Genomic DNA, 14742 nt, shown 5'->3' with positions numbered 1-14742 from the left:
AGGGGACAGGAAATTGTTTTGGCAGATGAGGCAAAGGAGAATCCAAAGAGCTTCTACAAATACATAAAGGGCAAAAGAGTAACAAGGGAGAGAGTAGGGCCTCTTAAGGATCAACAAGGTCATCTATCTGCAGATCCACAAGAGATGGGTGAGATCCTAAATGAATATTTTTCATCAGTATTTACTGTTGAGAAAAGCATGGATGTTGGGGAACTTGGGGAAATAAATATTGATGCCTTGAGGAGTGTACATATTACAGAAGGAAATGCTGGAAGTCTTAAAAGCGCATCAAGGTAGATAAATCCCCGGGACCTGATGAAGTATATCCCAGGACATTGTGGGAGGCTAGGGAGGAAATTGCGGGTCCCCGAGCTGAGATATCTGAATCATCGATAGTCACGGGTAAGGTGCCTGAAGATTGGAGAGTGGCAAATGTTGTGCCTTTGTTTAAAAAGGGCTGCAGGGAAAAGCCTGGGAACTACAGGCCAGTGAGCCTCACATCTGTGGTGGGTAAGTTGTTGGAAGGTATTTTGAGAGACAGGATCTACAGGCATTTAGAGATGCAAGGACTGATTAGGGACAGTCAGCATGGCTTTGTAAGTGGAAAATCATGTCTCACAAAGTTGATTTGAGTTTTTTGAAGGGGTAACCAAGAAGGTAGATGAGGGCAGGGCAGCTGATGTTGTCTACATGGACTTTAGCAAGGCCTTTGACAAGGTACCGCGTGGTAGGTTGTTGCATAAACTTAAGTCTCACGGGATCCAGGGTGAGGTATCTAAATGGATACAAAATTGGCTTCTTGACAGAAGCCAGAGGGTGGTTGTCGAGAGTTGTTTTTCAAACTGGAGGCCTGTGACCAGCATTGTGCCTCAGGGATCAGTGCTGGGCCCACTGTTAATTTGTCATTTATATTCATAATTTGGATGAGAATATAGGTTAGTAAGTTTGCAGCTGACACCAAGATTGGTGGCATAGTGGACAGTGAAGTTATCTCCAATTGCAACGGGATCTTGATCAATTGGGCCAGTGGGCTGACGAATGGCAGATGGAGTTTAATTTAGACAAATGCGAGGCGATGCATTTTGGTAGACTGATCCAGGGCAGGACTTAATTAATTGTAGGGCGTTGGGGAGAGTTACAGAACAAAGAGATCTCGGGGTACATGTTCATAGCTCCTTCAAAGTGGAGTCAGAGGTGGACAGGGTGGGGAAGAAGGCATTCGGCATGCTTGGTTTCATTGGTCAGAACATTGAATACAGGAGTTGGGACGTCTTCTTGAAGTTATACAAGACATTGGTATGGCCACACTTGGAATACGATGTACAGTTCTGGCCACCCTATTATAGAAAGGATATTATTAAATTAGAAAGGGTGCAGAAAAGATTTACAAGGATGCTCCCGGGACTTGATGGATTGAGTTATAAGGAGAAGCTGAATAGACTGGGACTTTTTTCTCTGGAGCGGAGGAGGCTGAAGGGTGACCTTATAGAGGTCTATAAAATAATGAGGGGAATAGACAAGGTAGATAGTCAATATCTTTTCCCAAGGGTAGGGGAGTCTAAAACTAGAGGGCATAGGTTGAAGGTGAGAGGGGAGAGATACAAAAGTGTCCAGAGGGGCAATTTTTTCAGAGGGTGGAGTGTGTCTGGAACAAGCTGCCAGAGGTCGTGGTGGAGGCGGGTACAATTTTATCTTTTAAAAAGCATTTAGATAGTTACATGGGAACAATGGGTGTAGAGGGATATGGGCCAAATGCGGGCAATTGGGATTAGTTTAGGAGTTTAAAACAAAAAGGGCGGCATGGACAAGTTGGGCCGAAGGGCCTGTTTCCATGCTGTAAACCTCCATGACTATGGGAATTGATAAGATAGAAGCAGGGAAGTTGGTTCCACCGGCAGGTGAAACTAGAACTAGGAGGCATGGCCTGAAAATAAGGGGTGCAGATTTAGGACTGAGTTGAGGAGGAACTTCTTCACACAAAGCGTTGTGAATCTGTGGAATTCCCTGCCCGGTGAAGCAGTTGAGGCTGCCTTATTGAATGATTTTAAGGCAAGGAGAGATGAATTTGGAGGCCATTTGGTCCATGCAGTCTGCACCGACACAATCCCACCCAGACCCTATCCCCGTGTTTACCCTGCTAATCCCCCTGACACCGAGGAGCAACTTAGCATGGCCAATGCACCTATCCTGCTCATCTCTGGAGAGTCGGAGGAAATCCCCGCAGACACGGGGAGAATGTGCAGACTCCACACAGACAGTGAGCCAAGGCCGGCAAAGTCAGCGAGGTGAAAGTTGTGCAGTAGAAGCCCAGACAGGGCAAAAGGGAGGGGAGGGGATTTCCATGAGACACAAACATTGTGGGTTCCAGTTCTCTCTCTCTATAGAGTTTGGGATTTGGGGCTGCTGTGGCAATACACGTGTTGCAGTGTGAATGTGCACGTATCCTCGTATTCAATCAACCTCTGTCAGTTTCCTTGCATTTGTTGATTTACAGCCGCACAAAGCAATTTAGTTTCATGTGCTGCAAATGCTCAGACAGGGCCCAGACTGAAATAATGGAGAGAGATCTGGTGCTGTGTTTACTCAAACAAGCGCTTGATTGCAGTAATTTAGATGCTGCAGCAGTGTTTACACAGACACGGCCTGGATTGTAATAACAGATCTTTCTGTGAAACATTGAATCATCCAATTGCTGCAGTGCAGGAGGAGGCCATTCGGTCCATCCAGTCTGTACCGCCCACAATCCCACCCAGACCCTCTCCCCGTGTTGACCCTGCTAATCCCCCTGACACTGAGCAGCAACTGAGCCTGGCCAGTGCCCCCGTGCTGCTGATGTTTGGAGAGTGTGAGGAAAGGGCCGCAGACACGGGGAGAATGTGCAGACTCCACACAGACAGTGAGCCAAGGCCGGGAATTGAAGCCGGCTCCCTGGCGCTGTGAGACCGCAGCACCAACCACTGAGCCACCGCGCCGCCCACAATGTAACTGACCGTCCCCGCTCTGTTAATATGATACAAAGACGGGCTGTATTTACACAGGAAACCGCCATTTTAATCCTCAAGCTGAATGTTGTTGAAGTTGAAACTTTTTCTGGGCCGTTAATTCCTCCCCGTGATTCACAAACCCGGAAATACCCGGATACGCAGCGACAAACCGCAGTGCGCCTGCGCGCAATAGGAAGCGGCCCGCACCCTCCCGGAGTGAAGTTGGCGCAAGCGCACTCGGGGCGGAGAGGGCTGGTTTCCGGCTCGCGAATTGGTCAGCTCCCGGTCACGTGCTGCGAGCGGGCAGTGACTTCAGACCCCCCTCTCCAGCCGCGCGCAGAAACCGTTAACGGCCGCGCCACGTGACCGCGAGCCGCTCTCACTGAGTGGGCGGGGACCTCACCGCACCCTCATTCCCCATTGGTGCGTTCTGCTGTCCGTCAAATGAACACAGCCAATAGGAAGCCGGCCAGCAGAATGATTGGCAGCCAGTGCGCGGGCGCACTCGGGCAGCTTGTGATGAAGCAGCGACTCGCTGCCACTGGGGACAATCCCAGTCAGCGAGAGTCGGCGCCGCTGAAGCGGAGACTTTTTCTCTCATTTAATTCCTTACCGTGACTCAAAGATTCGGTGTGAAGCCGCTGGGAAAGCCCCGCACACGCAGTGAGAAACGGCGCGGCGCCTGAACTCCGCACTCGAGACGGCGGCGGCTGATTGTCCCGCTCGCCGATTGGCCAGATCCAGGTCACGTGCTGTGCGTCGGCAGTGACGTCACAACGCCCCCTCCAGCCGCGCGCGGAAACCGTTTAACGGCCGCTTCCAGTCACGTCACTGAGTGGGCGGCACCTCATTGCGTCATCATTCAGATTTACATACAGCAGGGAAACAGGCCCTTCAGCCCAACTTGTCCAGGCTGCCCCTGTTTTTAAACCCCTAAACTCGTCCCAATTGCCCACATTTGGCCCATATCCCTCTAGACCCATCTAACTAAATGTCCCCACCTCTACTACTCCCTCTGGCAGCTCGTTCCAGACACTCACCACCCTCTGTGTGAAATAATTGCCCCTCTCACCTTCAACCTCTGCCCTCTAAGGTTTAGACTCCCCGACCTTTGGGAAAAGACATGAACTATCCAGCTGATCTGTGCCCTCATTATTTTATAGACTCGCTGTGGATTCGCTGCCATTGGAGACAATCCCAGCCAGCAAGAGGCAGCAATGAACCTCATAATTGACAAGGGACACATCAAATCGAGGGGAGGCGGGAGAGCAAATTGCTCAGGGAGGGAGCAAACAGAGTGAGCAAATTGTTCAGGGAAGGAGGAGAGAGAGAGAGCAAGTGGTTCAAGGAGGAGGGAGAGGAAGAGAAAGGAGAGAGAGAGGGAGGGCGCAACTGGTTCATGGAAGGAGGAGGGAGAGATAGAGGGAGAGAGAGGAAGAGATAGAATGAGAATTCAGGGAAGTGGAGAGACATATACTCAGGATGGGGTGGCACGGTAGCACAGTGGTTAGCACTGCTGCTTCACAGCTCCAGGGAACTGGGTTCAATTCCCAGCTTGGATCACTGTCTGTGTGGAGTTTGCACATTCTCCTCATGTCTGTGTGGGTTTCCTCCGGGTGCTCCGGTTTCCTCCCACAGTCCAAAGATGTGCGGGTTAGGTTGATTGGCCATGCTAAAATTGCCCCTTAGTGTCCTGAGATGCGTAGGTTAGAGGGATTAGTGGGTAAATGTGTAGGGATATGGGAGTCGGGCCTGGGTGGGATTGTGGTCAGTGCAGACTTGATGGGCCGAATGGCCTGTTTCTGCACTGTAGGGTTTCTATGATTGATGATCTGTTTTCAGACTAGAATTTCCCAGATATACTCAGTATTAATGCTGTTTATTCAGACTAGAATCACCCAGATATTCTCAGTGTTATAATGCTGTGTATTCAGACTAGAATCTCCCAGATATACTCAGTATTAATGCTGTGTGTATTCAGACCAGAATCTCCCAGATATTCTCAGTATTGATGGTCTGTATTCAGACTAGAATCTCCCAGATATTCTCAGTGTTATAATGCTGTTTATTCAGACTAGAATCTCCCAGATATTCTCAGTGTTATAATGCTGTTTATTCAGACTAGAATCTCCCAGATATACTCAGTATTAATGCTGTTTATTCAGACTAGAATCTCCCAGATATACTCAGTATTAATGCTGTTTATTCAGACTAGAATCACCCAGATATTCTCAGTGTTATAATGCTGTTTATTCAGACGAGAATCTCCCAGATATACTCAGTATTAATGCTGTTTATTCAGACTAGAATCACCCAGATATTCTCAGTGTTATAATGCTGTTTATTCAGACTAGAATCTCCCAGATATTCTCAGTATTAATGCTGTTTATTCAGACTAGAATCACCCAGATATTCTCAGTGTTATAATGCTGTTTATTCAGACTAGAATCTCCCAGATATACTCAGTATTAATGCTGTTTATTCAGACTAGAATCACCCAGATATTCTCAGTGTTATAATGCTGTGTATTCAGACTAGAATCTCCCAGATATTCTCAGTATTAATGCTGTTTATTCAGACAAGAATCACCCAGATATACTCAGTGTTATAATGCTGTTTATTCAGACTAGAATCTCCCAGATATTCTCAGTATTAATGCTGTGTGTATTCAGACTAGAATCTCCCAGATATACTCAGTGTTATAATGCTGTTTATTCAGACTAGAATCTCCCAGATATACTCAGTATTAATGCTGTTTATTCAGACTAGAATCTCCCAGATATACTCAGTATTAATGCTGTTTATTCAGACTAGAATCACCCAGATATTCTCAGTGTTATAATGCTGTTTATTCAGACTAGAATCACCCAGATATACTCAGTGTTATAATGCTGTTTATTCAGACTAGAATCTCCCAGATATTCTCAGTATTAATGCTGTGTGTATTCAGACTAGAATCTCCCAGATATTCTCAGTGTTATAATGCTGTTTATTCAGACTAGAATCTCCCAGATATTCTCAGTATTAATGCTGTGTGTATTCAGACTAGAATCTCCCAGATATTCTCAGTGTTATAATGCTGTTTATTCAGACTAGAATCTCCCAGATATACTCAGTATTAATGCTGTGTGTATTCAGACTAGAATCTCCCAGATATTCTCAGTGTTATAATGCTGTTTATTCAGACTAGAATCTCCCAGATATTCTCAGTATTAATGCTGTTTATTCAGACTAGAATCTCCCAGATATTCTCTGTGTTATAATGCTGTTTATTCAGACTGGAATCTCCCAGATATACTCAGTATTGATGCTGTGTATTCAGACTAGAATCTCCCAGATATACTCAGTATTAATGCTGTTTATTCAGACTAGAATCTCCCAGATCTTCTCTGTGTTATAATGCTGTTTATTCAGACTAGAATCTCCCAGATATTCTCAGTATTATAATGCTGTTTATTCAGACTAGAATCTCCCAGATATACTCAGTATTGATGCTGTTTATTCAGACTAGAATCTCCCAGATATTCTCTGTGTTATAATGCTGTTTATTCAGACTGGAATCTCCCAGATATACTCAGTATTGATGCTGTGTATTCAGACTAGAATCTCCCAGATATACTCAGTATTAATGCTGTTTATTCAGACTAGAATCTCCCAGATCTTCTCTGTGTTATAATGCTGTTTATTCAGACTGGAATCTCCCAGATATACTCAGTATTGATGCTGTGTATTCAGACTAGAATCTCCCAGATATACTCAGTATTAATGCTGTTTATTCAGACTAGAATCTCCCAGATCTTCTCTGTGTTATAATGCTGTTTATTCAGACTAGAATCTCCCAGATATTCTCAGTATTATAATGCTGTTTATTCAGACTAGAATCTCCCAGATATACTCAGTATTGATGCTGTTTATTCAGACTAGAATCTCCCAGATATTCTCAGTGTTATAATGCTGTTTATTCAGACTAGAATCTCCCAGAAATACTCAGTATTAATGGTCTGTATTCAGACTAGAATCACCCAGATATACTCAGTGTTGATAGTCTGTATTCAGACCATCAATACTGAGTCTATACTGGAATCACCCAGATTTTCAGTGCTGAGGCTGTTTCTTTTCAAACACTTTCTCACCGTTATTCGGTCACCATTTCCTCTCGCGCACGCTCAGACGGCATGCTGATGCATGCGTGTTGAGTGGTCCCGTGCCCTGTTTCCAGTTTGATTCAGCACAGGCCCATTGCTGGTCATGACTGACCCTGCGCAGGCGAGAAGCCCAAGGGAGGAATTACGCTGCCCCCCTCCTCGTATCCATGGAGCCAGATGTCAATCAGCTGTCCCTGGCCAATAGAGAGCTCAGCCTCATTATGGTCACTGATTGATAGAAAGAAACCCAGGACGTTTGATGTATTACTGTCGCATGTATGAGCACACAGTGAAAAGTATTGTTTCTTGCGCAAGGTACAGACAAAGCATACCATTCATAGAGAAGGAAACGAGAGAGTTCAGAATGTCATGTGACAGTCATAGCTATTTTAGAGAAAGGAGAGGAGATGGAATAGTAGAGGGACAGACAGAGAGAGAGCGCAAATGGTTCAACAACAGAGAGCAACTGGTTCAGGGAGGTGAGGGAGAACAAAATGGTTCAGGGAGGGAGGAGAGAGAGAGAGCGAGCAAATGCTTCAGGTAGGGAGGAGAAAGCGCAAATGAAAATTCATCCAAGATGGTGCGACAGACTCCTTGCGAGCTGTGCGCAGCCTGCACTCTAATTCTACCTCTCACTCTCACTCTATGGTTCTAAAACTCTATTCGAACTCTTTTAAACTCTCCAGACTTTTGAATGAACCTACATTGTATGAAGTTGATTTTTCTCTGCACCCTAACAATGACTATAACACCCAACTCTCTACTTTCCTTCTCTGTGTATGGTCTGCTTTGTCAGTATAGCACGCAAGAAATAATACTTCTCACTGTATACTAATACATGTGACAATAAATCAAATGGCTCAGGGAGGGAGCAAATCGGGTGGCACAGTGGTTAACACGACTGCCTCACTGCGCCAGGGACCCGGGTTCAATTCCTGGCTTGGGTGACTGTCCGTGAGGAGTCCACACTTTCTCCCATGTCTGTGTGGGTTTACTCGGGATGCTCCAGTTTCCTACCCTGGTCCGAAAGACATGATGGTCCAGTGCATTGGCCATGCTAAATTCTCCCTCAGTGCAGCCGCACAGGCACTGGAGCGTGGCAACTCAGGGATTCTCACAGTAACTTCATTGCAGTGTTAATGTAAGCCTACTTGTGACACTAATAAATCAACTTTAAACAGACGTGGGCCATTCAGAAGTGTTCTGGAATTCAACATGATCACAGCATTACGATCCCACTTGATATTAACACCTGATAAGTCACGTCCAAAGATGGAACACGGCTTCACATATTTGAATAACATTTTGGCGAATTGGCAAGAGCTGGAGGCCAAGGTCTCCGCTCGTCTGAATAGCTGGACAGGACTGCTCTGAGTGCTATCTTACAGGGCGCGGGTTCTCATCATAAACCAGCTGATTGCCTCCATGCTGTGGTACCGGCTGGTCACTTCCACCCCTCCCCACCTTTGTCATAAACATCCAGAGAACACTCGTAGAGTTCTTCTGGGAGAAAAGACCGCACTGGGTCACTGCTGTGGTTCGGAGTCTCCTGCTGAGGGAGGGCGATCAGGCACTGGTGACCTTCCACCTTCAGACCCTGCAGGGATACCTCCTCGTTGAATCCCCTCCTCAATGGTGTGCCCTGGTGATGCATTTCTTCCGCCAGGTGTGAAATTCCTCTCCCTCCTTCTGAAAGTCTGGGTCATGGTCACCTCGAGGTACATCTCTCCCCTGTCTGGAGTAGCAGCTGTCGTTCGGAAGCCGCTGCTGTGGAATCTGCTCCTCCACCAATACCATTTCAGTTGGCTGGCAGAGAGGAAGGCTGTGACTGCTGTGTGACAGGGTAAAGGACGTGCTGGTGGTGGAGTGGACTGGATGACACCCCACGAGCTTGCTGAGTATGTGGTGGAGGACTTTCAGCTCATGGCCAATGGAATCTATGACCTGAGAACGGTCGTGCTCGGACACGACGTCACACGTGGTCTCGAGGAGGCACAACTGCGTGATGGGATCCCGTCTAAACGTACCTGCTCGGGCGGAACTTCACATTGACCCGAAACCCAGACCTCACTTCCTGGATCTGGCACCCCATAGTTTGAGCTGCCTTGCAGAAATGCCCTCCATGCCTTTTGCCTCAGCACAAAGGGTTTCCTGTCTGGGCTGCTGCTGCACACCTTCCACTACTGTATCCTCACCCATCACCCGCACACGCCTTGGTTCGCCTTGCTGCTGTCTGGCGGCGGAGGTTCCCACTGGAGGTCCCCCTCCGAAGGGATCCTCTTCCAATACATTGGGGACCTGGGGTGGAAGCTGGTGCACGCAGCGATACCACGCAACCGTAAATTGTACTGATTCACTGGCTCACAAGAAACCTGCCCTTCTTGGGATCTTGTGGAGTCCGTGGGCCACGTCTACATTCAATGTCTTCGGCTGCACTCCCTTTTGGTTCCCCCAAATACCTTTCATTGATGTTCTGTTTGCACTTCAGTCCCACGCTCCTGATCTACGGGCACCTGGTACGGAGGGGTAGGGGTGAGGAAGGCAGAGGACCTCCCTGTGAACCTGCTCCTGGGCCTGGCTAGATTGGCCATAATTAGGCCCAGGCAGACGGCAACCAAAATGATCGTCCCACACGACTGTCTTCCCCTCGACTGGAGCTACATACGTGGCAGGGTGTCCCTGGAGAGGGAGCATGCTTAGTCCACAAGCACCATTGAGGCCCGGCAGGGGCTGGCGTCCATTATCGATCCCTTTAATCACGTGCTGATCTGATATTTGAAGTTTCCTTTACACTTTGCTTTATTTTGCAGAGGGCAGTTCCTGACTTTTTAAGGGGCCCCTGCTTTAATTTTGTCCCTCAGTTTATCTGATTTATTTGGTTTGCCAATAGGATGACTTCAGCTGTGCGCTTGTTGGAAGGAAATTGGGAGCACAAACAATTCACACCAATGGTTTCTGTCCCTGGCTGTTACTCAGGGCCACCCAACTGATTTTACACTTTGATCTTCAAGAACTAAGGGTCATCTCTCACGACACTACTAATGCCCTCTCTGATATACACAAATTGCCCCACCACTGGCTCCCTGTTTTTTATCATTGCTGCTTCCTCACTTTGCATCTCAATTTCTATCTTCCCTGCGTCTGTATCAGTGTGTCTCTCTCCAGCTCACTGTTTTTCCTCTTCTCCCTGACCCCCGTCTCTGTGTCGGTTCGCCCTGGTCTTTCTCTCCTTTCTGATTAACATATCTCATCGCCTCTGTCTATCTCCAGAATCTGCCTCACACGGACTGATCCCCTCGCCTGGCCCCCCACCCAGCTGCTTTCTCTCCACCGGTTGGTGTCCACACCTCTGTCTCTGGTACTGAGATCAGTCAGATCGTTACCCTGGCAACACAGGAAATCGCTCAGCAAAAATAACTGAAAACGGAAATAACAAAACCACCATCACACACCCTGTTGGAGAGAAATCAAAGGAAAGAAGACAAAATGGTTACCCGGCACACAAAATGGACTCTGGGAAAAGACATTAAGAGGCACTGACTTTGGGCACAGACATTACCTAAAGAGTAAAAACCTTTAGTGTTTAAATTACTGCAGGAAACAGGTCAGACCTTGAGGCACCTTAAACCTGAGATAAAAGCAGACCCAGAACAATGAGTTTGATGACGAGATCAGCCACTGATGAGGGACATAAATGTATAAATGTATATAACAAGATCAGCCATTGATGGAAGACATAACTGCATATATGTATCTACTCTATGTATAACCATGTGTTAACTGTCGATGTCCGTACCTGTCTACTCAACTTGTAACGATGTGCTAACGGCTAATGTCCACACTGTCTATTATCTAACAATGTATAAAAGATGCTCAACTACCATTGTGTAGTTGAGAAGGTGAGTGCCTGTACTGTGGAGTGCCAGCGCTTCTCCCAAAGCTTTGTCTGAATAAAACTGTTTGTTGAACCTCCAAGTCTGACTCCAAAGTGGTGAATTTCCCACACCCTCAGTTCAGTTCAGAGGAAGATTAACCCAGAACAGTCAACCAGTTCTGTTTAACAATGAAACTGCAATTCCAATATTACGTGCTTTAAACACCAAAACGTGACACTGTCGGGGCTTGTGAAATTCAGGCGCGGTGTTTCACGAGACACAAACTGCTCCAACTTCATGGTACATCACACAGCCTTACACTGGATAATTGTGCTTGGTGCTCACACACTCCAAATCTCACTCAGCATTTCCAACCTCACCTTATCATCTTTTTGTACTTGCAACAGGACCAGAGTAAATGGAACTTCCTCTTACCTTCCTCTCCAGAAAATATATGGAAGCTGTTTGAATGTGAAGGGTTCTCTCGGGCTGGCGCTCTCACAATCCTGTGCTGGTTCACCTCTTATAGTTCTTCAGGTCACAACCCCTGCTGAATTGCAACTGTGGATTTTCACAATTAATCCAGCGCTCCCCCGGAGATCTGAATATGCCAAAAGAGAGAAAGAGAGTCAAATAGAGCCAGTGTGAATCAAAATGACAATTGACCCACATACCCGACATCAAAAGATGCTGAAGGGGAAGCAGGAGTGTTGGAAATGTTTCAATTACAGTATTACCATTCGATATATTAACCAAGTTCACAAACTATCTGATCTCACTGACTCCATCCTCCCCGGGTTACACACTGTCTGATCTCACTGACTCCATCCTCCCCGGGTTACACACTGTCTGATCTCACTGACTCCATCCTCCCCGGGTTACACACTGTCTGATCTCACTGACTCCATCCTCCCCGGGTTACACACTGTCTGATGTTTTACTACTTTTCCCATTTTTCTGTCCCGGGTCTGTTCACATTTTGGGTGAAAAGTGGAAATTGGCTATTTGCTCTCCGAGCTGAGGATAGATGTGCAGAAACAGCGTGTGTTTGAAAAGTGTAACAGTAACAGGAGGTATACTCAGTGTTATAATGCTGTGCCTATTCAGACTAGAATCACCCAGAAACACTCAGGTTTGATGCTGTCTGTATTCAGACTAGAATCACACAGATGTACTCTGTAATAATGCTGTCCGTATTCAGACCAGAATCTGCACGGTGGCACACTGGTTAGCACTGCTGCCTCACAGTGCCAGGGACCAGAGTTCGATTCCCGGCTTGAGTCACTGTGTGTAGAGTTTGCACATTCTCCCCGTGTCCACGTGGGTTTACTCCGGGCACTCCAGTTTCCTCCCACAATCCAAAGATGTGCGGGTGAGGTGCATTGGCTATGCTAAATTGCCCCTTAGTGTCAGAGGGACTGGCTTGTATAAATGCATGGGGTTGTGGGGATAGGGCCCGGGTGGGATAGTGGTCAGTGCAGACTCGATGGGCCAGTGGTCAGTGCAGACTCGATGGACCAAATGGCCTCTGTCTTCACTGTAGGATTCTATGATTCTATAATCACCCAGATATACTCAGTGTTATAATGCTCTCTCTATTCAGACCACAATCACCCAGATATACTCGGTGTTGATGCTGCGTCGGAAGCTTTTTCCCAGGGTGGAAGAGTCAATTACTCGGGGCTATAGGTTTTAGGGCCAGGGGCAGGGTTTAAAAGAGATGTACGAGGCAAGTTTTTTTTTTTACACAGGTGGTGGGTGCCTGGAACCCGCAGCCGGGGGAGGTAGTTCAAGCGGATACGACAGTGACTTTCAAGGGGCGTCTTGACAAATACATGAATAGGATGGGGACAGTTCAAATGGGCAGCATGGTCAGTGCAAGCTTGGAGGGCCGAAGGGCCTGTGTCTCTGCTATAATTTTCTTTGTTCTTTTTTTCTGTGTCTATTTTCTAACTGTTTCCTCTTGCGCTCAGGCGGCAGGCCGATGCATGCGCAGAGAGAGGAGCCGCACTCTGGTCATGCACATGCATAGTGCTGGTCATGATGGTCCGTGCACATCCATTAACACCAAGGCCGGGGCTTCGATGCTTCCCCTTCTCTGATTGGTGGATCTAGGTGTCAATCACCCTCCCTTAAACAGCGAGGAAGCTCAGTCTCATTCTGGTCACTGACTGACACAAAATAAAATCCAGAAAATAGTAGAGACAAAAACAGAAAAAAAATAAGAATAGGAGAAAGAAACAAGTAACAGTTCCGGCGGAGAGAGAGAGATAGAGAGAGAACAGTTCAAAGAGGAAAGTGTTAAACGGAAATTGATAAAGCCTCATTTTTCACTGTCCTTGTGCCAAGATCCATTGGTGTCCATGGCACCAAGGAGTTCCTCCCTCCTTTCCTTCCAAACACCTTGTGACTGACTCCCTCCCTGTCTCTTCAATCTTCGTCATGATGTGGAGATGCCGGCGTTGGACTGGGGTAAACACAGTAAGAAGTTTAACAACCCCAGGTTAAAGTCCAACAGGTTTATTTGGTAGCAAAAGCCACACAAGCTTTCGAAGCTCTAAGCCCCTTCTTCAGGTGAGTGGGAATTCTGTTCACAAACAGAGTTTATAAAGACACAGACTCAATTTACATGAATAATGGTTGGAATGCGAATACTTACAACTAATCCAGTCTTTAAGAAACAAAACAATGGGAGTGGAGAGAGCATCAAGACAGGCTAAAAAGATGTGTATTGTCTCCAGACAAGACAGCCAGTGAAACTCTGCAGGTCCACGCAACTGTGGGCGTTACAAATAGTGTGACATGAACCCAATATCCCGGTTGAGGCCGTCCGCGTGTGTGCGGAACTTGGCTATCAGTCATTGATGAAGACGAACATCTCGCCAAGGCCATCCCCACACCCCCACTTCTTGCCTTCAAACAACCGCACAACCTCAAACAGACCATTGTCCGCAGCAAACTACCCAGCCTTCAGGAGAACAGTGATCAAGACACCACACAACCCTGCCACAGCAACCTCTGCAAGACGTGCCGGATCATCGACACAGATGCCATCATCTCACGTGAGAACACCATCCACCAGGTACACGGTACATACTCTTGCAACTCGGCCAACTTTGTCTACCTGATACGCTGCAAGAAAGGATGTCCCGAGGCATGGTACATTGGGGAAACTATGCAGACGCTGCGACAACGGATGAATGAACACCGCTCGACAATCACCAGGCAAGATTGTTCTCTTCCTGTTGGGGAGCACTTCAGCGGTCACGGGCATTCGGACTCTGATATTCGGGTAAGCGTTCTCCAAGGCGGCCTTCGCGACACACGACAGCGCAGAGTCGCTGAGCAGAAACTGATAGCCAAGTTCCGCACACACGAGGACGGCCTCAACCGGGATATTGGGTTCATGTCACACTATTTGTAACGCCCACAGTTGCGTGGACCTGCAGAGTTTCACTGGCTGTCTTGTCTGGAGACAATACACATCTTTTTAGCCTGTCTTGATGCTCTCTCCACTCCCATTGTTTTGTTTCTTAAAGACTGGATTAGTTGTAAGTATTCGCATTCCAACCATTATTCATGTAAATTGAGTCTGTGTCTTTATAAGTTCTGCTTGTGAACAGAATTCCCACTCACCTGAAGAAGGGGCTTAGAGCTTCGAAAGCTTGTGTGGCTTTTGCTACCAAATAAACCTGTTGGACTTTAACCTGGTGTTGTTAAACTTCTTACTGTCTTCAA

At 47.0% G+C, this 14742-nt stretch overlaps 1 protein-coding gene across 1 annotated transcript in view; it reads right to left on the bottom strand.

Annotated features, from left to right (window-relative positions):
* The window catches only part of LOC144484375 (NACHT, LRR and PYD domains-containing protein 3-like), a 172500-nt gene extending 163717 nt beyond the window's left edge, over nt 1-8783 (bottom strand). The window contains exons 1-2 of the mRNA XM_078202897.1: nt 8594-8783; nt 3598-3736 (exon numbers count right to left, since the gene is read on the bottom strand). Of these exons, the coding sequence (XP_078059023.1) occupies nt 3598-3736; nt 8594-8783 (329 nt within the window). The remainder of the gene's footprint in view (nt 1-3597; nt 3737-8593) is intronic.
* Nucleotides 8784-14742: the final 5959 nt, after the last annotated feature.

The sequence above is a fragment of the Mustelus asterias genome, unplaced genomic scaffold (genome assembly GCF_964213995.1).
Source record: "Mustelus asterias unplaced genomic scaffold, sMusAst1.hap1.1 HAP1_SCAFFOLD_102, whole genome shotgun sequence".
In the NCBI taxonomy this organism is placed as follows: Eukaryota; Metazoa; Chordata; class Chondrichthyes; order Carcharhiniformes; family Triakidae; genus Mustelus; species Mustelus asterias.
The sequence above is the reverse complement of the archived record's forward strand: the minus strand, read 5'-3'. Positions and strand labels throughout refer to the sequence as shown.